Raw genomic sequence first — 27,829 nt, 5'->3', positions numbered from 1 at the left:
AGTCCTAATTTACTCATTTTTTTTTACCCTCCACCTAACAAAGTCAGAGAAGGGTATTGTAATCTCTGGGATCAATAGGTGTCCGTCCGCAGAACTGGGCGGCAGTGCAGCTGGCCAGGTGCAGATATTTCGTTTCCGGGTCAGAACTCAGAAAGTATTCACTGTAGTCATGAAAGTTCATATAGTTATGTGTCTTACTGTGAACTGGTGCCTTTTGATAGGTAAAATACTGTTTCTTTTCTTTTCTTTTTTTAATAGCGAGAAAGTAAAAAAAAGAAAAAATCCAGAGATTTCAATGTAAAAGCACAGGGAATCTGAAGGGCGCAGGGTATGTGTCCTCAGGCGTTGTCCTTATGCCCACCTTTAACCCGCCCCATCCCGACGTTTTTTGGGCAGTGGTACGCCCCAGTCCCGACATTTTTGGACCTTTTTTTTTTTTTTGGCTCAAACATCCGCTTTTGGTGAGAAACATCGAAAATTCATAGAGAAATCGCTCACCTGAGGTTTAAAATACTAGATTTAGGTACGAGTACTTCCTTACCTGACTGGGTTTTCTAACTGGCTGGCACCAAAGAAAACGAGTTCTATGGGAGGGTAACTATTTTATCCACTCATAAACAGTATTTATTTACTTGGTACGAATTTATATGTAGTACAAGAGTATATTGGTTTTCAAACAGTAATATAGGCATTATAAGCATTGTTTCACTCACTAACTCATCACCATTCATTACCTGATCATCATTACCTGATCATCATTTCTGACTGTTTCTTCCTCTAATGCTATGTAAACTTTGTCCTCCACATTGTCATCGATTGGGGAATCACTCTGGCCCTGAATGTCTTTATTGGCCAGGTCACTGGTAACAGGTGAATTGCCGAGACAATGGCGTGCAGGGGGGGGGGGAGAGGTTATGTGGTGTAAGGCATTGTCCTTGCTTGGTATCTTGTAGAGGAATAGAGGAAGGTGTCCCGTGTATACGTGCCAAATTTCGCTCCCGAAATCACTCGCGAAAATGAAAATTGTGCAAATTAGGGACCTTGCAATGTTGCCGCATTAATTCACGTCGCCGGGACATGAGTGCACATCATGTGCGGATGTTAATTCACGTCGCCGGGACGGCGAGGGTTAAAAGAAAAGATTGGGGGGGAGGCCGTTATGGGCTTGGTTGGATGTGCAGGGAGGTGGGGGGGGGTATGGGCTTGGTCAGTTGGAGGGTTGCAACAGCGTAGCATTGCCTATGTTTTCATACATTTGATACAGCAGTGAACAGGACCGCTATGATTAGGAATCCAACGAGGACATACACAGTGAAAGGATACACCTTTGCCATTCGTTTTCTGTGCCCGCCCTCCTCTCTTCCTATTTCTTCCGTCTTTCCTCTCACTTCTTATTGCTTTTCTTTCCTTTATAGGTGGCTTTACATTGAGTGACAAGCTAAATGGTTTCCTGTAACCCAAGAAACCATTTACAACACTGGTTGGTAACCATATAACCAAACTATACGTGCTGCCTATGTGTCAGCAAGTGGGTTGGTGGAGAGTTAGTGCTCCCTCCCCGTAAAACAACTCAGAGTCAAATGGCCACCCCTTACGGGATTATGGCTTCTGGCAATAGATAGATAGACAAAATGAGGGCTGAAGAAAGAATAATGAAGGAAATGAGACATCTGTACATTCCTTAAAGTCAGAGATGTCAAGGTAATTAATTATGTTCAACTCAGGAGAGGTAATATTAACATCATCAATGGGGGAGGCAGACGAGATATTTATAGGCATAAAGATTCTAAAATTATGGCAACAAATGTCATGGTTAGCATACTGGGTAAGTAGCCGGAGAAACTGACTTCACAGAACAACGTTCTGGAGCAATGTAAAGACCAGAAGCTTTGAGTGACTTGACCGGAGCTTTCAAACAGGTAACACTAACAAATAATGGGTTATGAATATTGAAGAAATGCACATGGTCTTAGTGAATTTGGAAAACGGGTATGTTTGGGGCTGGTATGAAGGAACACGCAGAAGAAATACTGTAGAACTGATCGAAAGGTTACAGACTAGAGCATTCTCGCAGGGAGCAGCCGTGCTAGGGAGAACACTAACGAGAAATGCAGGACAAAGACGATAGGACTGTGCAACTGATGAACACGAAGTAAGAGGTCAGACGGAACAAAGGCAATGGACATATGATTGTGAGACAGATGAGGTGTTTAATAAACAGTTGAAGAGCATGGGAAAAGGAGTTAGTTGAAAGATATCACAAGCGACTGCACAATGAACAGGAATGTAGACCATGACAGCTGTGGAAAGGAAAGTAGCTTCTAGTACAGGACAGTACAATTGTAAACTTGAGAATAGGAAAATTGTTTCAAGACTGAAGCTAGTGAGAGTCCATTCCAAGAGTAAACGAAGATTTGACACTGGAACAAAATCTAGAATAACATCTAGATAAACCTAAAGAGAATAACCAATCATACCAATGTACGCAGAATGAATTAGCCTAATGAACAGTGATGAAGCATTTTTAAGACCAAAATGAAGTCTTTTGAGCTGACAGTACCCAAAAAGGATACTGAATGCAGTTATGTGGCTAGATGACTCTTACATTTCTACTTGCCAGTAACCACTAAGTAGATCAGTGGAAGTTAAAACAACGTTGTTTTCACATGGTGATTCCAATAAGTCTATCAAGACGAAGTGGGAATCGATCGGGTACAGTGACAGAATCTTCTTTACGGTAGTCAACTACGGGTCTGAACTCCCCTCTTTTCACAGGGACAAGGAAGAGCGGATTGTTCCACGGACTATCAGAATGCTCAAAGACGTCTTGTATAAGCATATCACAAACGCGGTAATTAACCACTTCTCGTTGGTTATGAGGTAGTCTGTATGCTGGCAAATTTTACTGGCTGAGGACCAGGGGCCAATTCAGTGGTATGTTTTACAAGATTCGTCTTTCCCATAGGTTTAATAGGTAGGACAACAATATCTCTAAACATCTGCAGAAGATCAGGTAATTGTGGTATATGTTCAAGGAAATCACCAACATCTACGTCAAAGGCAATGTCAGGAGAAAATGTCATAGTGGAATCCGTAGAATTGCCAATGACGTCCACACCATGTGCATCATCATCATCATCATCATCATCATCATCCTTAGCAGTTACAGAAAATCGTATATGTTGGCACATCATTATGGCTGATGAGTACACCAGGTAATCACCAACCTTTTTACCACTTCTATGCTTTAGTGGAGCACTGATGACATTTAGTAGGTAAAGATAACACAAATCATTCTGTAGCACCATACACAAGGCTAACTCAAGCCATTCACACAACACGTTTCAGGCAAGGTTAAGGCATCCATTCCTTCTTTCGGCCCTACAACAGCAACAGAGACTTCCGTGAATTTGTGATAACAAAACGTGCACTGTTTAGTAAACCCTCTTCTTATTTCTTCGTACTGGAATATATCATCTAGACTCTTTGAAGTAGTTAACTGAGGTGTAGATGAGTCAACCGTTGTGTCATTGCTAGAGGAGGCCTAATGTGATACTGGAACAACGTTCTGTACGTTACTCTCAACTGGTAGCTGTGAAGTAGGAGTTATTATAGGTTGTTTCAACAAATTTACCTATGAATGGACAGGGTGTGAACTGCAGGATACCCATGTTTATTTGTCACACAGAACTCATCTATGAAGGATCCACAAAGTCATCAAGCTTATTTAAAGAGTAAGCTTGCTGTTAATGTAAAATTCTGCGTTGTCAGCACCAAAAAGCCGAGTGTCAGTCGGTTAAAGATTCCAAACACGTTTTATTGTCTTCCTCATATTTTCAGTGCATGATTCAGATATTACCCTGTAAGTTCACAATACAACACAGAATCCATAAAAATGATGTAAGAGCTCCTTCGCAATCACTCAAGACAACTACACATTAGTAGGACAGGGGACCAACCTGGTATATGAGGAGTTCATTATTAGGTAGGTCAGACTTATTTTGTCATTATGAAGAAAACTATTGTTTCTAGCATGGGGCTTCCCCCAACTGTTTGTTAGCAAAGGCACGACAAGTGCTAGTATAATGATAGACTCTTATGGTAGATTCACTGTGTGCTGCCGCATGACTGACATTAGCAAGAGCAGCAACTGTTGTTGCTAAATAACCTTACACCTTTAGATATCGCGTCCAGCTAGGGGATTAGAATGTACAGGCTCACTCCCCACAAGTAATACAAGAAAATGCTAGGTCATTTAAAAAATAAGATTACCTGGCTCATTGGTTATAACAGCGGCTGAAACATAAGTTCGTGATCACAGTCACAGATTCATGCCAAAGGGAGGGACTTCACTGGAAAATTTCATATCCTTACCTTTAGATTATTTCACTGGGACAGATCGAATTAGGAAGGAGGAGTACCACTGCATGTTTAGGACTTCCTGGATTCCGTGACCTGCAAGCTCATCTGAGGAGGTATTGGGTGTGGATCTAACTGTGAGTATGGGAATATACAGATTCATTTCTGTCTTCCATCCACCATACCAGCTCTTTGTTGACTATGGCAGATTGCCTAATAATGTTAGTGAGTTGTTATTAGGACTTCAACTACCACATTAACTGGACAGATAAATGAGATGTAGTTATCAGCTTTCCTAATGAAGCCTTTTTGACCGAGTGGGTGGCTGTGACTGTGAGGTAGAGGAACGTGGTAGGTATTATATTTACCGTTGAAGAAGAAAGCTTGTTCAGTTTGACTGAAGATGAGCCATTAACCCTTAAAGCTTGGGATCAAATGAACCAAGCCCTTTTCATATGCGGACTTCCACCTAAAACTGGACTGTTTCCAACCAGTCATAGATCTGTAACTAAAGCACCTAGAACTTCCAATTAAAGATCGACATACTAACCAATCCTCCATCTCCCCATTATAAGTGTCAACTGGTCTCTAGGTGAGGGGTTGTCGAGGCAGAGGTGATGAATGGAAGCAATTTGGAGGGTCATGCAATGCTGTGTCCATTCGAGCTGGTGAGTCAATGGCTACGGCTTATAGACCACGTGCCTGCCTAGCCTAGACAAGGATACTTTGTTAGTCTTCGTTCACACTTCCCCTTGCCCCACTTGACCTTGACACTCCTCTACTTTATCTCCTGCCACTGCCCAAACACTCTTTGTATGTATAGCAATGAGAGAAAAGATATTCCTAGGTTTATGGCACATTACTTGCCATAAGAGATCACTTTCATATTTTCCCTGTGAGTAAGTTTTCTGTGTCATGTGAGATCGCTTTAATTTTCCTTAGGTCGTTTTCTTTTCTTACATCCGTAGTAACCACTTTACTATACCTCCACCCACCTATGGTGCGGGAGGCATTAATTGACTGGTCTGCCCACGTGTGCTTGGGTGGGTCCATATGTGTCCATAACACTATTCTGTACATGATATTTTCTGAATCCATCAATAGATTCCCACCAAATTTTGTCAGTGATGCAGTATGACAAGGTCCTGAAATGATTAGGTAAGCTAGGCCAAGGGATCAAAGATCAAGGTCATATGGTTTATCCTGTGGCAACAATCTCCTGAATCCCCTCAGTGGATTTTGACCAAACTTTCGTTTGTGATACAATATGAAAAGATGATGAACTGATTAGGTCAGCAAGGTCAAGGGGTAAAAGGTCAAGGTCACATAGGGCCAACTTAGATTGTGGGCATGATACTTCCTGAACCCCTCTGTGGATTTCTTCCCAACTCTGTCTGTGATACAGTACGAAGAGATGATGAACTGATCAGATCAGCAAGGTCAAGGGATCAAAACTGAAGGTCATATGATATGGGCGTAATATCCTGAGCCCCTCAACGGATTTCGACAAAACTTTTGTCAGTGATACATTATAAAGAGATGAAGAACTGATTAGGTCAACAAGGTCAAAGGTCAAGGTCGTATGGAGTCGACGTAATTCATCATTAATCTCATTTCACCCATTATTTCTTCTCACCTCCCTCCTTCCCTCCACCTCTCCTCCCTTTCTACGGATGTGGGTCAAAGCAGCATCCCAGGAGTGGTAGGCCAGGAATTACCAATCTTCCCTCGTTCTGTCATCTCTCTTTTCTTGTGTGTGTGTGTGTGTGTGTGTGTGTGTGTGTGTGTGTGTGTGTGAGTGCGTGCGTGTGTGTGTGTCTGTGTGTGTGTGTGTCTGTGTGTGTGTGTGTGTGTGTGTGTGTGTGTGTGTGTGTGTGTGTGTGTCTCTGTCTGTCTGTCTGTCTGTCTGTGTGTGTGTGTGTGTGTGTGTGTGTGTGTGTGTGTGTGTGTGTGTGTGTGTGTGTGTGTGTGTGTGTGTATTGTATTCTCATTGGTTTGGGGACTTATAGCACCTCTTATCTAATTATTTATTGTTCATATTACACCTATAAGCTTAGGTGTCTATATGTATAAATATTGTGGCAACGGGGAGATCGAAGGGAGTGCACTTAACCAATGGGAATATGAGCCAGTGATGTGCAGGGGTGGTAGGGGAAGGGATATGACTGGAAGGAGGGGAAGGGAAAGGTAGGCAGGAGTTTAGATGGGGCAAGATTATCCATTCCCGGTCCGGATTTTCAGGGTTGGCCTGCCAGTTGGCCAATCTCTTTCCCCATCCCAGCCCCAACTCATCCTTTGCCTCTCCTCCTCCTAGCTTTTTGCCTTTCACTCCTCCCACCTGGCCAGATCCAGTGGGTTTCCTTCCTCCCCCCACCACCCAAATCCTCCATCATGATTGGTTTTAGTCCCCTCACCCAGTCAATATGGTGGTTGTGAGATAAACTGATTAGGTAAGCAAGGTCATGCAGGTTGCATAGCAAGTCCGTGTGCAGGACTTGGCAGAGGCATACCAAGGGATGCTTTGCATCAGTACCACGGGGCCAGAGTTCTTGGTGTTTAATCTCGTTAGGCATTTATTTAGCTAATTTCTTACTTCCCAACAGTCTTACCACAGATGCATAAATTGTTGGTTATTGTAACAAATGTGGTTTTCCTTATACTGTATAGCATACATACGTTATTTTCTGCAGTCTAATTTCACTAAATGAATACCGTCCTTATTTTTGTAAGCACTTGTTCTCTTTACTAGTATTTTCCTTTTTTTCTGTTCCACTTATATTTTTATGCACAGTTTTACACTGTATATATTGCTTTCCCCATTCCTGCAAAGTGTCAGGCTGGAGCTAAATTGGCTGGTGGTGAGAGGGTGGTGACCCAAAAGTGCCACGAAAGTATGGGGAGAGGGCTGGGGGGCCATAAAGTGCGGCCAGTATGCATCACGTTGCACTCCATGTAGTAACTCCCACTCTCAGATATTGTTTCATTTCACTCGATAATGATGGTATTGTCATCCCTAAAACTCTCTCAACTGAACTATCATTCAACCTCTTCCCTGCACAAGTGTGAAATAAGGTAGGGCGGAGGTGGCAGGGGCTGGGAAGCCGCTCGCAGCGGCAAGTGAATCGGACTATGTGGAATGAGAAAACATCACTACTATCCCTTCTGATTCCCATTGGAAGACTAACAGTGTAGCCCACCCATCTCCCGTATGACTATATCACACACTGGGCATCATAGAAAATGGTGCTGGTGGGGAAATGCAAAGCGTCTATTGCCATCATCTGAGCTGCCACAAACACCTGTTTTATGATGGCCATGGCTGCCATCCGAGCTGTAGGGGATAGTTGACTATTCTATAATTATATTTTTGTTGCATGTACCCTAATATTGAAGTGAAAGTTCAGCAGAAGATCTGATTTGAATTAAAGAAAGTAAATTTCAGGGGGCTTAGGGAGGGGTATGTGTAATGTATTTGGAAATGGGGAAGGGCATGATTGACTCTTGGTGCTCAATCATGTACCGTTTTGTAGCGCAGAAAGCCATGTATGTGCCCTCAAGACCTGTTGGATCACCATTGTACCAACACAAATTGTTCACAGGTGAGAAACCAGGAGCAGACAGGGAGAGAAAGGCAGCATATCACAGCCAAAGACGCGGTAGTCTTCTTCATTTCTGCAACAATCGCGGCCTTTCCTCTAACTTTCGCTCTGTTGAGCACCACCTCTCCTTCTCTAAACCTCACCTTCTTTTTCTAACTGAGACTCAGCTGTCTGAGGCAACTGACAGCAGACCCTTTTCTTTATCCTTCTACTTTCTCTATACTCATTTCGAAGCCAAAAGTGGCTGTTGTGTATATATTCGCAACGACTTATCTTGCTCTCATGTTCCTGAACTCGATTCTTCTGAATTCTCTACACTCTGGCTTCGGCTTTCTTGTCCTTCTCAGAATAAATATATCTGCGCTCTTATCTTCTAATTCTACTATCAAAAATTCATTGACTATCTTACTTGTATGATGGAACACATTCTATCCATTTCTCCTTTCTCTGAAATCTCCATTCTAGGAGATTTCAATGATCACCACCACCTTTGGCTCTCCTCTCCTTTCACTGATCCACCTGGTGAACAAGCCTATACCTTTTCAATCCTTAATGACCTAGAGCAGCTTGTACAGCAACCTACCCGTATCCCTGACTGCCTTGGAGAGAGCTGCAACATACTTGACCTCATCCTTACAACTAATCCTTCTGCTTACACTGCTAATCATTTCTCTCCGTTGGGCTCCTCCGATCACAACCTTATCACCTTAACCTGTCCTATTGCTCCGGTACGGCCTGTGGACCCTCCAAAGAAACGTCGTCTGTGGCACTTTGGAGCTGCAGATTGGGAGGCCCTCAGGCAGTACTTCTTTGATTTTCCCTGAAATGATTATTGCTTCCATGGCCGGGAGCCATCTGAGTGTGCCTTGCGGATTATGGAGGTTATTATCTCGGGCATGGAAGCATACATTCCTTTCTCATATCCTCTGACTAATGCAAGAAAGCCTTGGTTTAATCACGTTTGTTCTAATGCTGTCCGCAACATGGAGAGGACCTATAAAAAGTACTGGAGCCAACCCACCCCTGAATCACATCTTTTATATGTTTCTGCCCGGAATCATGCTAAGTCTGTTCTTCGCACTGCTAAAAATAATTTCATCTGTACTAAATGCTCTCAACTCTCCAACTCGAATTCTTCCCGCTCCTTCTGGCACCTTGCCAAAAACCTTTCTAACAACTTTACCTCATCATCCTTCCCTCCTCTTTTCTACTCTGATGGCTCTGTAGCTATTTCTTCTACTGATAAAGTAGATCTCTTCGCACAGACTTTCTCCTCCAATTCCACCTTAGACGATTCAGGTGCTGTTCCTCCATCACTTCCCCCCTCTGACTTCCTCATGGCTGACATTAAAATTACTTCAGTTGATGTATTTTCTGCCATCACTGGCCTCAGTACTAACAAGGCATATGGGCCTGATGGGGTCCCTCCTGTTGTTCTCAAGAACTGTACTTCTGTGCTTACACCCTGCCTAGGCAAACTCTTTCGCCTTTGTCTGTCAACTTGTACCTTTCCTTCTTGCTGGAAGTTTGCTCTCATTCAGCCAGTCCCAAAGAAGGGTGACCACTCCCAACCCTCCAACTATCGTCCAATTGCTTTAACGTCCTGTATTTCAAAAGTTTTCGAGTTAGTTCTTAATAGAAAAATTTTAAGGCATCTTTCCTATCACAACCTTCTTTCCGATCGTCAGTATGGGTTCCGTCAGGGACGCTCCACTGGCGATCTTCTAACCTACCTTTCAGACTCCTGGTCATCCTCCTTTCGGGACTTTGGCGAAAGCTTTGCCATTGCACTTGACATCTCAAAGGCTTTCGATCGAGTCTGGCATAAATCTTTAATTTCCAAACTGCCCTCCTACGGTTTCTATCCTTCTATCTGTGCCTTCATCGCTAGCTTCCTTTCTGGTCGTTCTATAGCCGCTGTTGTAGACGGCCATCGTTCTTCTCCTAGATCTATCAACAGAGGTGTTCCTCAGGGCTCTGTCCTATCACCAACTCTCTTCCTTTTATTCATCAATGATCTTCTAAGCTGTACATCTAACCCTATCCACTCATACGCTGATGACTCCACCCTTCACCTTTCCATTCGGTTCCCGCAACGCCCATCTCAACAGTTACTTCAAGAAACAAGGGATGAGGCTATGGCACACCTAATGTCTGACCTGGCTCATATCTCTGACTGGGGTAAAAATAATATGGTTGTCTTTAATGCATCTAAGACTCAGTTCTTACACCTATCAACCCAACAAAATCTTCCACAGGTATACCCACTAATATTTAATAATATTCAGCTTAAACCTGCATCATCCTTGAACATGCTTGGGGTTTCATTTACTCGGGACTTATCTTGGAAAGATCATATTACATCTCTTGTAAAATCTGCTTCCAAGAGATTGGGTGTGCTAAGCCGACTCCGCTCTTTCTTTACCCCTGCACAATTGTTGACTCTATACAGGGGTTTTATCCGCCCCTGTGTGGAGTACAACTCTCATGTGTGGGGAGGCTCCCCACATACAGCTCTTCTCAATAGGGTGGAGTCAAAGGCTTTTCGTCTCATTAACTCTCCTCCTCTTACTGACTCCCTTCAACCTCTGTCTCTTCGCCGCACTGTTGCATCTTTATCTCTTTTCTATCGCTACTTTAATGGTCACTGCTCCTCTGAACTGTCTGCTTGCATTCCTCCACCTCTACGACGGGCGCGTAGCACCCGTCTGGTAGCAAACTCTCATCCCTTTTCTGTCCAACTCTCTAATGCAAGAGTTAACCGTTACTCCCAGTCTTTCATTTATGCAACAGGTCAGCTCTGGAACTGTCTCCCTCTGTCTGTATTTCCTGCTGCCTATGATCTCCAGTCTTTCAAACGTAGTGTGTCCAGGCATCTCAAAATGATCGGATCTTGAATTTGGCTCTCTATTGTATTTTGTTTTTCTCTTGGAGGGAACTGTTACTGCGGGCTCATGGCCTTTGGTTCCTTCTTCCTCGCATAAAAAAAAAAAAAACTTGCGGACACAACTAGGGCATAGGCTGGCCATTGTGTCCAAGTTTGGTCGGAATCGGTTAATTCTGAAGGGTAGAAGTGCCTACCGCAATTAAACGAGAATGGAAGACCAAAAAAACAAAAAAAACAAGCAAGAGAATGCAACTGACAATAAGGGCAGGGCAGCATGAGCTGGCCTATGACTTAGTCCTATAGCATGACATGGTGCTTAATGAAGTCGGTCTCTATATGACGACGTGCGACTCGCAAACATTCATTGTGGGACCATGTGGGTGGGGCGTCTACAGTTTGATCCTTTCTACCCAGAAAGATAATGCTGAGGAGTAGAAATGGCGGCAGATCCGAGCCGTCTGAATTACCACCTTATTAATTTAACCATTTACTGATATGAAAGTACAGTTTACTGATTCATAAAATTAACAACATAAACAGAGGTTGACGAGCTTACTTTTGGTTTATATAAGAAGTACTGCCAGTTACAATATTAGTGTTATTGGACCTTTTCCCATTTTTTACAAGGAAGTTTCACTCCCACTGGTGTTATCTCGTGAATTTATGGAATGGATTCTTATTTTCAACATTATAATAATTATTTAATTTCATTTTATTCAAATGATATACATTTTATTTACAATACACTTGTCTATGGCGCCAGACACAATAGCATTTTATTTTGTGGTAGCTAAAGGGGACCATTAACCAACAAAGTAGTCAGTTCTTGGATTTAAACACCACATAGAACTATCATTTTGTGGGCTTCTAGTTTATGGCTGTTTTATCTAAGAGGTTTGCATTTACCACTCACACACAGGGCCTCTCAAGCGGGGAAATGCTTCCAGATTAGCTTTTATTGCTTCAACCCACCGTACTCGAACTTCTTTGTAGGGCATCCTCCTATTTGGATGTTCGCTTATAGTACCTTTAATCGTGTGTGCTAAATCATCAGTTTCGTTTGCTTTGTTGCATTCTTGATACCGCGGGACGATTTTATTTACATTTGGAAAGACGCCTTAATTGTTAACAGGTAAGAGCTATCCTAATTAGCATAGTAATGCCTTAACCTCCTGTAAATGTCTATTCACCTATACAATACGAGGACCAATTATTGTAACCACTAATTTATTTTATTCATCGGTTAACACATTATGACAAAGATATTTCGTGCCTAATCATCGATTTCCTTTGCTTTAACTAATAGCCTCAGCCCCGAGAATTAAATATCAATTTCCACTGCAACGATGCCATGCCGTCACTCTCCCCCTTCCCATTTAAATTACATGGTGGCTACTCCAATACGGTATTAATGTACCCTTACAGCAAAAATAAATGTACTAAGGAAAAGTGACGTTATTTTTTTTTTTTCGTCCACATTAGGGAAATCATAAGCTCTGATGATTGATGTGATGCATGAGGACAGTAATTAGTTGAATAAAAAATTAAAGTGAATGTAATCAGATTACTGGCCTATTTCTATTTATTTATCTGTCTGCATATTTATTTAACAATTTTCATTCAAGTTAAGAGAATGATTAGTTCAGATTACTGGTATTATTCGACAGTTGAGGGGCTAGCCGGGTAAAAAAAATAGATAGATAGATAGACAGAAAAGATAGATATATAGATATATAGATAGATAGATAAAAATATAGATAGATACATACATACATAGATAGAAAGATAGATAGATAGATAGATGATAGATAGACAGATGGATATAGATACAGATATATATATATATTCATTGTCATCGGTTAATATATATATATATATATGTATGTATACGTACTTTCAGGGAAGGTAATCGTTTATGTAATGAAGTAGGTGTGAGAGTCAGCCATCCAGTCACTTCACGTACTGCATCTCTGATTTCTTGCAGCACAGAATATGATTTACTGCTTTGGGTGCTAACCACTTAACCAAATGGGTGCCTCAGTGCTTAGTGGGTTAAGGCACCACAACTGGGTATCACCCACTGAGGTTCACATACGAAGAATGGCTTTTTGTTTATTGTTCATATGATGTCACTCAGGAAGTGACTGGTTCATTTTGCCCTAAATGTCTGAAATAAGTCACCTACATTCAGGTTTCTAGATTTGTGGGAACCTTAGGAACTCGATGAGAGATAGGTTAGCTTTGTACGATTTATATTAGTCTGAGCACGGCGCTGATAATAACGTATGTAAAACTGCTTCGGAAATTAAAGTGTGGGTTACTTATATATGTATGTCTATAAATATGGTTGTAAATGTCATTGATTAATATCCATGTACTCGTAAACATAAATATAGATATAAGATTGATAATCAGATAGATAGATGGGCCTGATGAAGTGACTCAAATGGGTGTCTTAACTCGAATAAAATCCTGTAATGGTAGTATGAGTGAAATATGGACATACATTGAATAAGTCAAACTTTTCAGGTGCGGAGGTGGCTGTAGTAGCAGCGACAGACTACGATGACCCACAAGAGGGTAACAATGCAGTCCTATCTTATGCCGTGGAGAAAAATGTCATTGATGAGTATACTGGACAACCTATATTTACCATTGATACACGATCTGGAAGGTAATAGTAGCATTTATCTGTCCATCCCATCCATCATTCCATCCATCCATTCATCTGTCCGTTTAGCTGTCCGTCTGTTTACTTATCCATATATCTGTCTGTCTACATGCCTGTTGGTTTGTCTGCTTGTTTGTACTTGTATCATTACTGTATCCATTCATTTCTCCATAAATCCACAGACAGCTTTATTGTAATGCCGGTAGCTTACTATATCTATTCATGTGTTTGCATAATTATGATTTAATTTTCTGTGTATCTAATTAACCATGTATCCGACGATCGGTCTGAATATATTTGGCAGCTGATCATTCGCAGTAGTACCCAGTCATGAAACGTTTTCTTTACGATGATGAGAAAGACGACGACGACTGCGACGATGATGATGATGATGATGATGACTATGATGGTGACGAGAAAGAGGAGAGAAGATTATTTATGCTGATGATAATAAGAATTATAGTGATGATAATTATCATGCTGATGACGATGATGATGACGACGACGATAGGGAGATGATGATAATGATAATTAGGAGGAGGTAGATGATGATGGTAATGATGGTGATGATGATGATGATATAACCCGACAATCCTCACCTCTTCTTTCTTCTCCAGGATCAGTACGGTTTTGTGCTGCTTGGACCGTGAGAGGTCGCCTTTCTACGCCATACAAGTCGTAGCTTCTGATGGTGGGGGTCTAAAAGGTTAGTGTTGGAGGAGTTTGTTAACAATATTCTCTCCATTTATTAAAGTGAGTCCTTATTAATCGTTGCCTTTATGCTGCTTTTGATACTACGTTCACAGTATATCGCCGGAAGACTGTTAATCCAAGTTTCAGTGCTACCTATGAGGGACTAAGCAGCTTCTGCAATTTACAAAGAAAATTATGTGGAAGAAGTTGTGCTTTTTAAGACATCCCAGACTTAAAACATAGATTGCCTGTAATACTTTCAGCTTTCTCCTTCGGAGCGTTATATTGTAGGACATATGAGGGCTAAGCATAACAATCTGGCTTTGAATTACGTTACATTTAAAGACTAGCAAGTGTTGGCCTTTTCACGTGATGGAAGCTCTCCATATGTCACTGTCATGAGCCGCTTCCCTTCTCGGGCACCCATCTCGTTAGTGTAAAACGGGTGACAAAGGAGTGACGAATTAAAAGTGAGATTCAGAGGAGCGACACGAAAATTGCAGTATCGAAGGAGTGACAAATCAAATCAAAGAGGAGTTTCAAAAGAATGACACGGATATGTCATGTAAAATGCACGTTAGTTATGCACCTTTGTGCATGTTACGTAAATTATGTTACCGTTGCATGCTTCTAAAGCATTTGTGTTTCAGATGAGCTGATATTTCCATGACATATTTCCGAAACATATGTGCTCGCTCAAACTAACTGCACTCGTATCAGTCAAAAAATAAAAATAAATAAAAAAAATAAGAAAGACCAGTCCAGTGGGAAGAGAGGCTTGCATCTGTTTTCAGAAGACACGGAACCGTCCCTCTCGATTAATAACTCTGGGCGATTAAGCATAATCTACATCTCATTTCAAGCAGTGTTGATGACTTTACGTTGGGAGACAAAGTCAGCGATGGAGGACATGAATTTTAAAAATATAAATAATAAAGGTTTTAAAAGTCACCCCTCTGAAAAAAAAAAAAAAGTCTAAGAATTTGTCTCTTTCGTCACTTCAAATTATAACATCAAGATATATGAATTTTTATGAATTTTTACAATTTTAATAGAGACTTCATGCTGTTTTAAGTCTGAAAATTTTTACTTTTGTAATGTCATTCCTTTGGAACGTTTGATTTGTCACCCATTTAAAATATTTTTTATCGCTTTAAAAGTGTCACTCCTTTGATACAGTATTTTTATAACTCCTCTGAAGTGTCACTCCTCTGAACAGAAGTGCCACGTTCTGAGTCTGCCTTTGGTCATTTTTCCCTCACATTCATAATTGTCACCCTCCACAGCCAGTAACCATCCCCCTTTTTCTCAGATGTGTCCAAACCAACTTAATTTACCGGTTCGCATCATTTATGTATTGTCCCCTACACTAAATATCTCGAAAGCATACTATTCTCATTTCAGTCATCAAGTGTTACCCTACTCCTCCATCTCTACATTCGTCTTTCATTGCATGCCAGTCTGCATGTAGCCCATTCTTTCACTGTCTAAGGGTCACTGCCGCTCGGTGTATCACTTTTCATACACGTTTTGTAGGGAGTGCCCTTTACACAATGGGACAACTTATAGGCAAGAGAGGCAACAGTTTTCTAAAATTCATCCACCCAGTTCTCATTCAGGTAATGGAACTAGCCTCTCTTCTCCTTTTCGTGGACTCAACGTATCTCCCAGGTACCAGAAGCCTTCCACAAAGTCTAAAGTGGTTGTCATCCTAAGCAACACTTTCCGTTCTATCGTCAATAGCCCGAACGCCCGTACATATAACACTGTGAAAACGACTTATATCCTGCAGCCTGCCTTTTGTGCCATAACGTTTGTTGTGAACCCACTTATTACAAGTTGTGCGCAAAACAGAATTACTCTCTTTTACACACTACAGAAGGCCATGCACCATGTTCCACTATATTGACGCCTACTAGCCATAGCCCTTGTTTACCAATATTAACTCAGTCATTTCGCTTCCATCTCACCCCGTAATCTCTCGATTTTCTGTCTAGTTTCCGGAATACTTTCAGTAATCAAAACTAAATATTAGCATGTAAAAGCTTTTAAGGTAGCCCTCTTCTAAATTCTTTTGTCACTGCCAGGGTAAATAGAAACTGTATGTATGTATGTATGTATATACCTAGACTGCTTCCCCCAAAGAAAGGGAGGTAGCCGAGACAGGACGACACACTCCCGATTTACCCATCCACACACACACATTCATTCACATCTAACCCCCAAGAGGAGAAGGGACAGATCCTCACCGCACCACACTGCACGAGGGTCAACTGCACCGTGCAATCAGCGACATCCGCAGCAGGACCCAACATCACAGCTGGTTTACCCCTGCCACATCGTAATGGACCCATCCCCATACCCTCCCCTGACCTGATCAGCTGATCAGACCAAATGCGGGAGAATATCTCCTCAGGGCCGCATCACCATTTATTAATTCACAATTTCTCTTCATTCCTATGATGTGCAGCCACTCTTCCTTGCTCAAAAGAAATCCCTCTCGGATCCAACGCTCTCATCACATTGTCCATCCATCCTATTCGTGGTCTTCCTCACAGCCTTACACCTCTCACATCTGATCCAGTTATCTTTTTCACCAATCACTCATCATCCATTCTCTCCATATGTCCAAACCATCACAACATCCTCTGCTCAACTCAATCAGCCATCTATCGCACAGCTCCAGTTCTCACTCGATTCATACGCGTCACTCCACACATACTCCTCAGACACCTCATCTCCATTACATTCACACTTTTCCTTTCTCCTACAGCCATATTCCATGTTTCAGCCCCATATATTGCAGTCGGTACCACAACACCCTCATACAACCTTCTCTTTACATCCATTCTAAGCGGACGACAACTAAACACTTTTTTCATTCCCCCCATCACCTTTTCTACTTCATTCATTCTAAACTTCACTTCTGCATCTTTTCTTCCATCCACAGCAACATGTGACCCTAAATATTTAAAACACTCTACTTTCTCAAGCAACTCACTATTCAAAACTATATTCATCCTCCTACCATCTGTCAACCTCGTACGCTTCATCACTTTACTTTTATTCTCATTTACTCTCAATTTCCTCCTTGCACACACCCGTCCAACTTCCTCTACCGTCTCAGTCTCTTCTCTGAATCAGCCACTAGTGCTGTATCATCCACAAACAGCAGCTGCTTCAGATTCCACTCTCTACCGTCAGCATTCACCAGACCGAAACTTCCACCTAACATCTCTGCATTCACCTCCCGTACAACACCATCCATATAAATATTAAACAACCAAGGCAACAACACACATCCCGCCGCAGCCCCACTCTCACGGGAAACCAATCACTCAATGTATTTCCCACTCTTACACACGCTCTACTCTTTACATAAAAACTTTTCATTCCTTTTAGTAACCTACCATCAAGTCCATACAATCTTAAAACAGTACACAAAGCCTCCCTATCAATTCTACGCTTTGTCTAAATCCATGAACTCCCAAAACACATCCTTACCTTTCGCTGAATACTTTTCACGCACTTGTCTCACAACAAACACCTGATCCACGCATCCCCTCCCTCTCGTAAAGCCACATTGCTCATCATCAATCACTCTTTCTGTACCCTCTCTATCTCTCTTAATTAATACTCTGCCATACACCTTACCTACAATACTCAACAGATTTATACCTCTAAAGCTAGTACATTCATACTTATCACCCTTAACTTTGTACAAAGGAATCACACAAGCACTTGCCCAGTCAACTGGCGTCATACCTCTCACAAAACGCACATTCAACAATCTTACTAACCATTCAACAATAGTTGCTCCACCACCCTTCAGGCATTCCACAGCACACGCATCTATACCTGCAGCTTTCCCTGTTTTCATCTCCTTTACTGCCTCCTGCACTTCCTCCATCGTGATCAAAGACTCATTCAACTCTCCCAACACATTTGTTTCTTGCACCCTTCCATCTGCCACAATCTCAGCCTCTCTTTCCTCCTCAACATTTAACAATCTTTCAAAACACTCTGTTCATCTTTTCCTTACTGCATCCATCTCAGTTAACATCCTTCCATCCTCTGCTTTTACTCGCTCTTCCTTCCCAGACTTTCCCTTTTGCACCCTTTTCACCTCCTTCCAAAACATTTTCTTATTCTTTTTAAAATTCTGAGTCATCCGCCTACCCCACCTCTCATCTGCTGCCAATTTAGCATCATGCACAGTCCTTTTTGCTCTATTCCTCTTTTCCTTATACCTGTCATATGACACCTCATCCTTCCTCTGCAGCCACACTTCATATGCACGTCTCTTCTCAGCCACAGCCATACGTACTTCCTCAAACCGCCATTCACTTCCCTGTCTTACACCACCACCCCCTCATCTCACACCACACACCTCTTCCGCGTGCCCCACCACAGCACTCTTAAACAACTGCCAGTCCTCCTCCACAATGCCATTTTCCTGATCTTTCACTGCGTTCCATTCATCATTTAATTTCTCCAGATACTCTATAAGTTTCTCTCATTTATCCAACTCACTCACTTTCAAAACCTTCCTGCCACCCCTAACTCTCCTAGCTCTCACCCATCTCTTACCTACTCTCAACTTCCTTCCAGCAGGTAGTGGTCAGACATACCTCCACCCTCCCCTGTCAAAACACTCACATTCAACAATCTTCCTATTACATTCCTGGACACAACCACTTAGTCCATCAATGCTCTATCATCAACCCTTCCACACTCTTGTCTCACCCATGTATACTTTAAAATATCTTTCTTGTCAAAGAAGGTATTTCCAGTCATCATCTCTCGCTCAACGCACATCCTTATCATTCGTTCCCCATTTTCATTTTTTCCAGGCACATCATACATACCAACTTCGCCTTCAACTGCTATATTTCCCACCCTAGCATTCAGGTCTCCCATAATTACCATATTCACATTCGCTCCAAAACTCTGCAGACACTCATCAACATCATTCCAGAACGACTCCCTCTTTTCTGCATCCCTTTCGCTACCAGGCCCACATGCACTCGCAAACACCCACAACTCACGTTCAAATTTCGCTTTCACCCACATCAGTCTCGATGACACCTCCTTCCATTCAATCACACACTGCTCCACTTCCGGGCTCACTAACAAGGCCACACCTTCTCTTGCCCTTCCTCTATCAACACCTGACATCCTTCCATTCACACTTCCAAACTTAGACACACCTTTCCTTTTCATCTTTGTTTCACTCAAAGCTAACACATCCAACTTTCTTCTCACAAACATTCTCCCAATCTCCTCCATTTTAGCCCCAATAGTATTACATCCACGCACATTCATAGACCCAATCTTCAGGGTACAGAGATAACTCAGTCCCCCATCCCTTTCTGTTCCCTGTCTCATTGTAGGAACTTAAAAAAAACAGATGACGGTGTCCCTAGTCCTCTCACCCCGCCTCTTTTAGTCGCCTTTTACGACACGCAGGGAATAAGGTGCCCGAATTCTTCCTAACACAACCTGGCCGCAGAGTGGTAGTTGCACCCCATAGTGCTGCCAGATTGTATCCCCTCCCCTCCCCCGCCGCCACATATGCAAAGATAACAAAAATATGTTCCGGTCTTATCCCTGAATAAAGTGCTGAGGGGCGATTTTACGTGGCAGCACAGATAATAACGGTTATACAAATGCCTTATAACATAACTCCCTCCCCATCTCCCAAAAGAAATGGTGGACTGCAGGAAGAAAGGTAACGCCAGGATGCAGCCCACCAAGTGAACGATCACATAGTCCTAGAGCAACAACAACAGCATTCTCTATATAGCTGTAGTATTTCTCTGGACTGAAAAAAAAAAAAATCGCGCGTTACTAGATTGTGTAAAATGACAAGGTGCCTCCTGACTATTAGACTTTCCCTCAGCTAGCAAGGAAACGTACCCTGGGACAGTTTATCCAAGTGGGGTGAATGATGAGTGAGAGATTCACTATGAGACTCTCAGTGATGTTTAGGGGAGAAGGGGAACAAGGAAACTGAGATAAGATGAAGGGCTGGCTGAAGAGGTATGTGAATTGGAATGGTTTGAGTTAGAAGGAGAGCAGTGCATTACAGAGGAAAGGGCAACATTAGGCGATTTTTTTATGACAACTCCTTCCGGGATGAAGTTGCCTGGAAATAGACTGACTAGACAAATTGGATGACAACAATGGTATTCGGCTGCATCCCAATTTGCGTTGTACTCCATGATAGTGTCCTGCTTTTGTGCTTTACCCAATTCACAGCTTCCTGAGAGTGGACAGTGTTCAGGATTTCCGCAGGGGATCTCAAAGAAAGAGTTGTCGTAGCAACTGGGAGCGTTACATAGATTTTGAAAAGGTTAATTATACTATCCATTTTTGTACTCGGGCTTCATACATTCGCCTGCTGTGGAGTGGGGGTCGAACATTTGTACCGTATTTGTTGTGACTCCTGTTGTGATGATGATGATGATGATGATGATGATGATGATACTGAGAATGATTATGGAGATGAAAAATAATGCCAGTAATTCTGCCATTAATGATGATGATGATAATGACGATGATGAGTATTGCATTGCTATGATGATGATGATGATGATGACAATGATGATGATGATGACCCACCACTGCTGACTACATCTTGAGAGCCCTCAAATCCTGCCCGTTACCACAAGTTTCATGGCTGATAAGACTTGCAGCAAGTTGCCGGAGGTCGGATAATATTTGCCGGCAAATGAACCTCGCATAACAGTTTTGCTGCAGTGGCGTAGTTCGTGTATTATCTTGCTACTTACAGAGGCTTTTAGTCAGTTTAGGAGAGACGTGTCGAATTTAGGGGTTAGATAAGGCCTTGATTAACTCCTTCACCATCAAAGATAGGCTGATTTTTCTAAGTTGAGAAAATTGCTTTTCCTTAATGCAAGGGAAAGATGCAGAAGCATGAAGCTTGTTAAAATATTGCCTTTTCCAGAGAATACTGGACAAATGACAGGTAAAATCAAGATATGTTCATATTCAAGGTATCTAGACACAATGCTTTTCAAGACTGAAGGTTATAGGCAGAGTGAGAATGATTATTATGAAGCGGATCATTTATATTTGTGAAGGACTGAGAGCCAGAGTTAAAATTATCTTGATTGGTACAACAAATGCACTTTGATATTAAATACAGGCATGCACTAGATAACTTTTTTCAGATGAGAGAAATCTTTTGAGTCAGAATGTAAAAGAGTATCTTTACAGACCATTTTATGTCACAGGTGACCTCGGAGTTACATTTTAGTTAACATTAAACAGACAAAACTTCTAGTACTCAGAGTTCTAGGCTCTTAGTGTCTCTGTACTCATCTTTATTGTAGCGAATCACCTGGTTATTAGGTTCAGGCTGGCACCACATGATTTTGTTCAGATGAGAAATACGGTAGCAGTCAGAATGGTTTACCCGTACATGGACGATACGTCATCAGATGAAGGAGCAGCGACTTAGGGCGCGTCCACACGTGTGCTGGAACAGTTGGGGCAACATGTAAACAACACAAAAACGAACAAGCTGCAAACGTGCTGGAAACAGCAGCGTCTAGATCTTGTTGGCAACATCATGAAGTCTCAGTTGCCTGGTATGGACACACTTATCCCATCACCTCTGCTGCCAGTGTTTGAAGCTGCACTGAAACATTTTGGCATAAACCTGTCCAGCTACTGCCGCATACATGTACCTAAACATGTTGCCAGCTGTGTGGTCAACATATGCTCGAGGGCACGTGTGGACGCGACCTAACACTTGCTCTCCAGCGCCAACACGAGTGACTCGCCACCAGCAGGGAGGCACCAGGACACAAACGGACAGCTAGCATGTCAGCACTGATATCTCCGGCACAGGTTGCTGTAGGCACTGGCACTGGTGCAGCACCGTACAGCTCTCCCGCCAGTGATAAGTCGCTGCAGAGGCAGGAGGAAAGCATTCCAAGGGACCCATGTTTGCCTGCACGGGTAGATCTGCTGAACAAACCCCAAACAACGGAAAAACACCGCCTAAAATTAAGCAGACCTTACCGGAATTCTTGACTAGCTAATGCACCACAGTATACTTGTACTACCTCTAAAAAGAGTGACAGGTAGAACCATTGTGCATAAAATGTGATACAATCATACTAATTTCAACACACAAAGTCTAGCTGCCTCCAAGTGATCACCTGCTTGGATAAGTCGGTGTATTTATATTACATTATTGTTACTTCGGGGCTCAAAACTGCCCACACTTATTCAAAATTTTAGTTCACATATCAGACTTAAAACAACTCTCATTAAAGGTAAACTAATTACTGAGCATGGACAATGTAATCTCTAACATGATCTGTTAGCAGGAGAACTCGGTACTTTTATATTATTATTCACACTTTTCATTCTCTTATTTCTTGAAGAAACTGCTGCAAAAGTGAACGGAAAGGTGAAGGATGGAGTCATTAGCATATGAGTGGAAGGGGTTAAATGTACAACTTAGATGGTCATTGATGAATAGAAAGAAGATGACAGAGCCCTGAGGAAAACTATTGATAGCTTCAGGAGAAGAAGGAGGGCCATCTACAGCAGCAGATATAGAACGTCCAGAAAGGAACCTAGAGATGAAGGCACAGACAAAAGAATAGAAACCATAGAGGGCAGTTTGGAAGTTAAAGATTTATGCCAGACTCGACTGAAAGCCTTTGAGATGTCATGTTCAATGGCAAAGCTTTCGCCAGAGTACCGAAAAGAGGATGACCAGGAGTCTGAAAGGAAGCTGAGAATATCACCAGTGGAGCATCCCTGATGGAACCCATACTGGCAATCGAAAAGAAAGTTGTGATTAGAAAGGTGCTTTTGTTTTAAGAATAAATTCAAAAATTTTAGAAATATAGGATGTTAAAGCAGTTAGGCGATAGTTAGAGGGGTAGGAATAGTCACCCTTCTTTGGGACAGGCTGAATGAGCTCAAACTTCCAACAAGAAGGAAAGATACAAGTTTACAGACAAAGATGGAAGAGTTTACCTAGGCAGGTGTAAGCTCAGAAACACAGTTCGTGAGGACAACAGGATGGACCCCATCAGGCCTATATACCTTGTTAGTACTGAAGCCAGTAAGGGCAGAAAGTTCATCAATTGAAGAAATTTTGACGTCAGTCATGGGGAAGTCAGGGAGGGGGGGAGTGATGAAGGAACAGCTCTGGAACTGGCTAAGATGGAATTTGAGGAGAAAGTATGAGCAAAGCATTCTGCTTTTTCAATAGCAGAAACAGCTATAGAGCTATCAGAATTGAAAAGAGAAAGGAAGGATGATTAACGAAAGTTGTTAGACAAGTTTCTGTCAAGTTCCCTATAGGAGCGGGAAATATTTGAGTTGGAGAGTTCAGTGCATTTGGTATGAATGAAATTATTCTTAGCAGTGTGAAAAACAGACCTAGCACGGTTCCGGCCAGACATAAATGAGTTAAGAATCAGCGGTGTGTTGGTTCTGGTACCTTATTTAGGCCACCTTCATTTTGTGGACAACATTAGCAGAAGTGTGATTAAACTCATTTTTTTTTTTTTGCATTAGTTGCAAGGTAAAAGAAACGAATTTTTTCTTGCATGCCTGAGACAGTAACCTCTGTAATGCATGAGGCACACTCAGATGGCTCTCGGTCATGGAAGCAATTGTTATTCCATGGAAAATCAAAGAAGTACTACCTCAGGGCCTCCCAATCAGCAGCTCCAAAGTGCCACAGCTGTCGCTTTCTTGGATGGGTCCACAGGCCTTACTGGAGTAACAGGACAGGTCAAGGTGACAAAGGTTGTGATCAGAGGAGCCCAATAGAGAAAAAAAGCTAACAGCATAAACAAAAGGATTGATTGTAAGGATAAGGTCAAGTCTGTTGGAATTCTCTCCAAGACAGTCAGGGATACGAGAACGGTTCTGTACATGCTGCTCTAGGTCATTATGGATCGAAAAGATGTAGGCTTATTTGCAAGGTGGATCAGTGAAAGGAGAGGAAAGCCAAAGGTGGTAGTGAACATTGAAATCACCTAGAATGGAGTTTTCAATGAATGGAGAAGTTGATAGGATGAAATCCATCTTTGAAGTAAAAGCGTCAAAGAATTTTTCGTAGCCAGTAGAATTAGGGGATAAGTACACAGCACATATATCTTTAGTCAGAGAATGACGGGATAGCCAAAGCCAGAGAATAGAGAATGTAGGAGGAAACAGAGAAGGGTTTGCTTTAAGTAGCCTCAGACAGCTGAGTCTCAGTAACAAAGAGAAGGTGAGGTTAAGAGGAAAAGAGGTGGTGCTCAATAGAGAGAAAATTAAAGGAAAGACCACGAATGTTGCAAAAATGAACAAGGAGTGAGTTAGGCCGTGGTTCCATGCATCTCACTGGGTCGTCACCAAAAAAGAGGCAGATGGTGGGGTCTTTTATGAATCCCCTCCCTCGCCCCTGAGACTCCGAGGCTGGGTGCTGAAATGCTATTTTTGCTGATTTTGAGATAGGAAGTGTGGTGTGTAATATGCATGTAGTTTGGTGTTGACAGAGGAATTTGTATAGGAGGATATGCTGATCTACTGTCTGTTACTGAAACACTGCAAAAGATCAACAGAGGAGGATAGTCAGAAGCTAGTCCTGAGGGCTGATGAAATGGGAGCCCCATCTCTCCCTGTCATCAGCTATCCGTCCAACTTGGAATTACCGCCCTGTTCGAATGGCGCTACAGGTACTGCCTACACCAAGGTAAAATAGGTCATATTTAAAATAAACAGGATCATCCACAACTTCTAAGTGTGAATAAGTGCATAATACAAACGAGAACAAGCTGTGCCAAGGCACAGCAAACCCGTCCCCAACAGTCATTTTAGTGCTGACGTCTAAACAGAACAGGAGATCTAGTCAGAGATGTCGCATATCAAACTTGGAGTAAATCGGATGAAAACTGACGATCTTATGCCCATTCGAATTTTTATGCCCAACTCACCTGACATTGACCCCTCTACTGCTAAGTGGGAGGGTGACCCCTCTGATATAATGAGGGATGTTATAGGATGCAGATTTGAAAGATGCACTTTTAGGTTTTGGTTTCATGTCGATATGACGAAATTGAAAGGAGCTATGGCTTAAACGATTTTTTTTTTACATTTTTTGGTTTACAGCCAGGGCCTTAGCCCAATTTGGCCCAGAATTTAGTCAGGTGATCAGAAGGTCATAGCCTGTCATCCACTTAGTTTTAGCTGAAATCGCACCAGTAGTTTTTGCATAAAGTTGTTATCAGACAGAGAAACAAACAAACAAATTAAAATGCAGTTTCGTGCCACAGGGGGTGCCCCGACACCCCCACAAGGAGCCCAAAGAGGAGCAACGACAGCGCACCGGGACTCAGAGCGACAGCGGCACAAGTCCGCCTGGGCCGCGCACCCCTATGACCCAGAGCTCGCCCACTGCCACCATAGCATGAATACCAAACTACCTTCCGAGTGAGCCTCCCCCAACCAGCTTTGGGGTGGAGCTATTCCTCCAGCTCCTGCCAGCACCCCTGAGACGGCCTGTAGCCGCTCTGAAGGAGCCTTTCTTGAGATGGCCTGTAGCCGCTCAACCTTCCTGAAGGAGACGGCCTGTAGCCGCTCTGAGGGGAATCAGGAGACAGCCTGCAGCTGCTCCCGCCTTCGTCAGGAGACGGCCTGTAGCAGCTCTGAATGTGTCTTTCTTGAGACGGCCTGTAGCCGCTCCCGCCTTCATCAGGAGACGGCCTGTAGCCGCTCCTGCCTTCGTCAGGAGACGGCCTATAGCCGCTCTGAAGGTGCCCTTCTTGAAGGAGATGGCCCGTATCCGCTCAACCCTCCTGAAGGAGACGGCCCATAGCTGCTCTGAGGGGAATCAGGAGATGGCCTGTAGCCGCTCCTGCCTTCATCAGGAGATGGCCTGTAGCTGCTCTGAAGGTGCCCTTCTCGAGACGGCCTGTAGCCGCTCAACCCTCTTGAAGGAGATGGCCTGTAGCCGCTCTGAGGGGGATCAGGAGATGGCCTGTAGCCACTCCTGCCTTCATCAGGAGACGGCCTGTAGCTTGTGCCCATCTTGAGATGGCCTGTAGCTGCTCAACCCTCCTTAAGGAGACGGCCTGTAGCCGCTCTGAGGGAATTCAGGAGATGGCCTGTAGCTGCTCCCACCTTCATCAAGAGACGGCCTGTAGCCACTCCGAATGTGTTCTTGGGTCCGCTGGTAGCTGCTTTCACCCCCAGGCCACGGCCAGTAGCCACACCTTGGCGACAGCCAGTAGCCGCACCCCTAGAAGGCCATGGCCAGTAGCCAGGCCCTACGGCAGGAGACGGCCTGTAGCCGCTCCTTCATCGAGAACTGATGCCTGTTCTCCAATCCATGACACAGAGGGAGTCCCGAGCCTAGAAGAGTACTGGAGAGGCCCTGTGATTTCCCCCGGCCTCTGCTCCCTGCAACCGGCTCTGGAGAAGACCCACCTGACGGACCCCGACACAGGCCAGTGCCGCAGCCCCTTCCTGACGGACCCTGACACAGGCCAATGCCGCAGCCCCTTCCTGACGGCACCGCTAAGCACCAGGGACCGCAGCCCTCGGGAACCCCAGACCGCCCCCAGGACTCCCGGGCGGGAACTCCCCGCACCCCGACATCGGAGATCTTTGTCCTCCGTCAGGCGCCTGAGTGAAAAGTTCAGGCAGTTATTCAGCCCCAGCCCTGAAAGCCGTACTCCCGCCCCTGGCCCCGAGAGTGCAGGGCCCTTCGCCACCCACAGCTCTGGATAAGAGAGGACGCCCCTGTGCATGATCCCGTGGGCCCTGGATGTAGAGGCCCCCGGCGGAACCCAGCCCCGTCAGTAGTAAGGCTGTGACACCTCCGCCGCCCTTTTACCTGACCGCCACGACGCCCAGATCCGAAAGGAGTGACAGTGACAGTACAGTGTCCGTGACCCAGTAACATAGAGGCAGAGCAGTGAGCTAACTATCTAACGGAAGTCAGTGATAATACCAAAGTGGTGGAGTGAGTAACAGTGACAGTTGCAACCGCGAACACGGCCACCCAGTGAGAGACGGGTCAATTATAGTGAATACGCTACCACCAGATAATACCTCCTAATACTAAAACCGTATCCAGACCCCAGTGCCAGAGAAACACTTACCAACAGGAAACAATATCAGCGACTCCACGAATATATGAAACCCCGACTTCCTATAACTAATAATACATAAACCTCTGCCCCAAGTGCTATTCATTTTGATCCGAGCAGTATCCTGCGCGATACTGATAACCCATATCTAGACGTAAGAGTTATAATTGTCCAGTGTATCTGTATCAGTGACATCTACTCGTTCCCCTGTCCAACTTAGTAATACACGTGTAAGGTTGTTGCCTTGAGTTTTTGTGTCCTACCTCTCTCCTATTTGTCTAAGCTCCAGTCTAGAAAGAGAGCAACGCAACGCACTAGGCGTTTACAAGACGGGAAGCCGGCCCCTAAAACACCTAGCATTACACAAATAAACGAAAAAATACCCGTCCCCAAGCCCCTTGGGGGGGGGGATATTAAAGTGCGAACGATAAACAGAAATAGCCAGTAAAGATAAAGACTGAATCGTAGTCCATAAAATAAAGGG

General features: G+C 43.4%; 1 protein-coding gene across 1 annotated transcript in view; it reads left to right on the top strand.

Moving 5' to 3' along the window:
- LOC145416647 (putative neural-cadherin 2) overlaps positions 1–27,829 on the top strand; it is a 139,226-nt gene that overhangs the window by 33,739 nt on the left and 77,658 nt on the right. Inside the window, 2 exon segments of the mRNA XM_080285582.1 lie at positions 13,375–13,519; positions 14,134–14,222. Coding sequence (XP_080141708.1) covers positions 13,375–13,519; positions 14,134–14,222 — 234 coding nt within the window.

The sequence above is a fragment of the Coenobita brevimanus genome, chromosome 107 (assembly GCF_032717465.1).
Source record: "Coenobita brevimanus isolate Jiangsu-jjx chromosome 107, ASM3271746v2, whole genome shotgun sequence".
NCBI lineage: Eukaryota > Metazoa > Arthropoda > Malacostraca > Decapoda > Coenobitidae > Coenobita > Coenobita brevimanus.
This window is presented reverse-complemented; position numbering and strand designations above follow the sequence as displayed.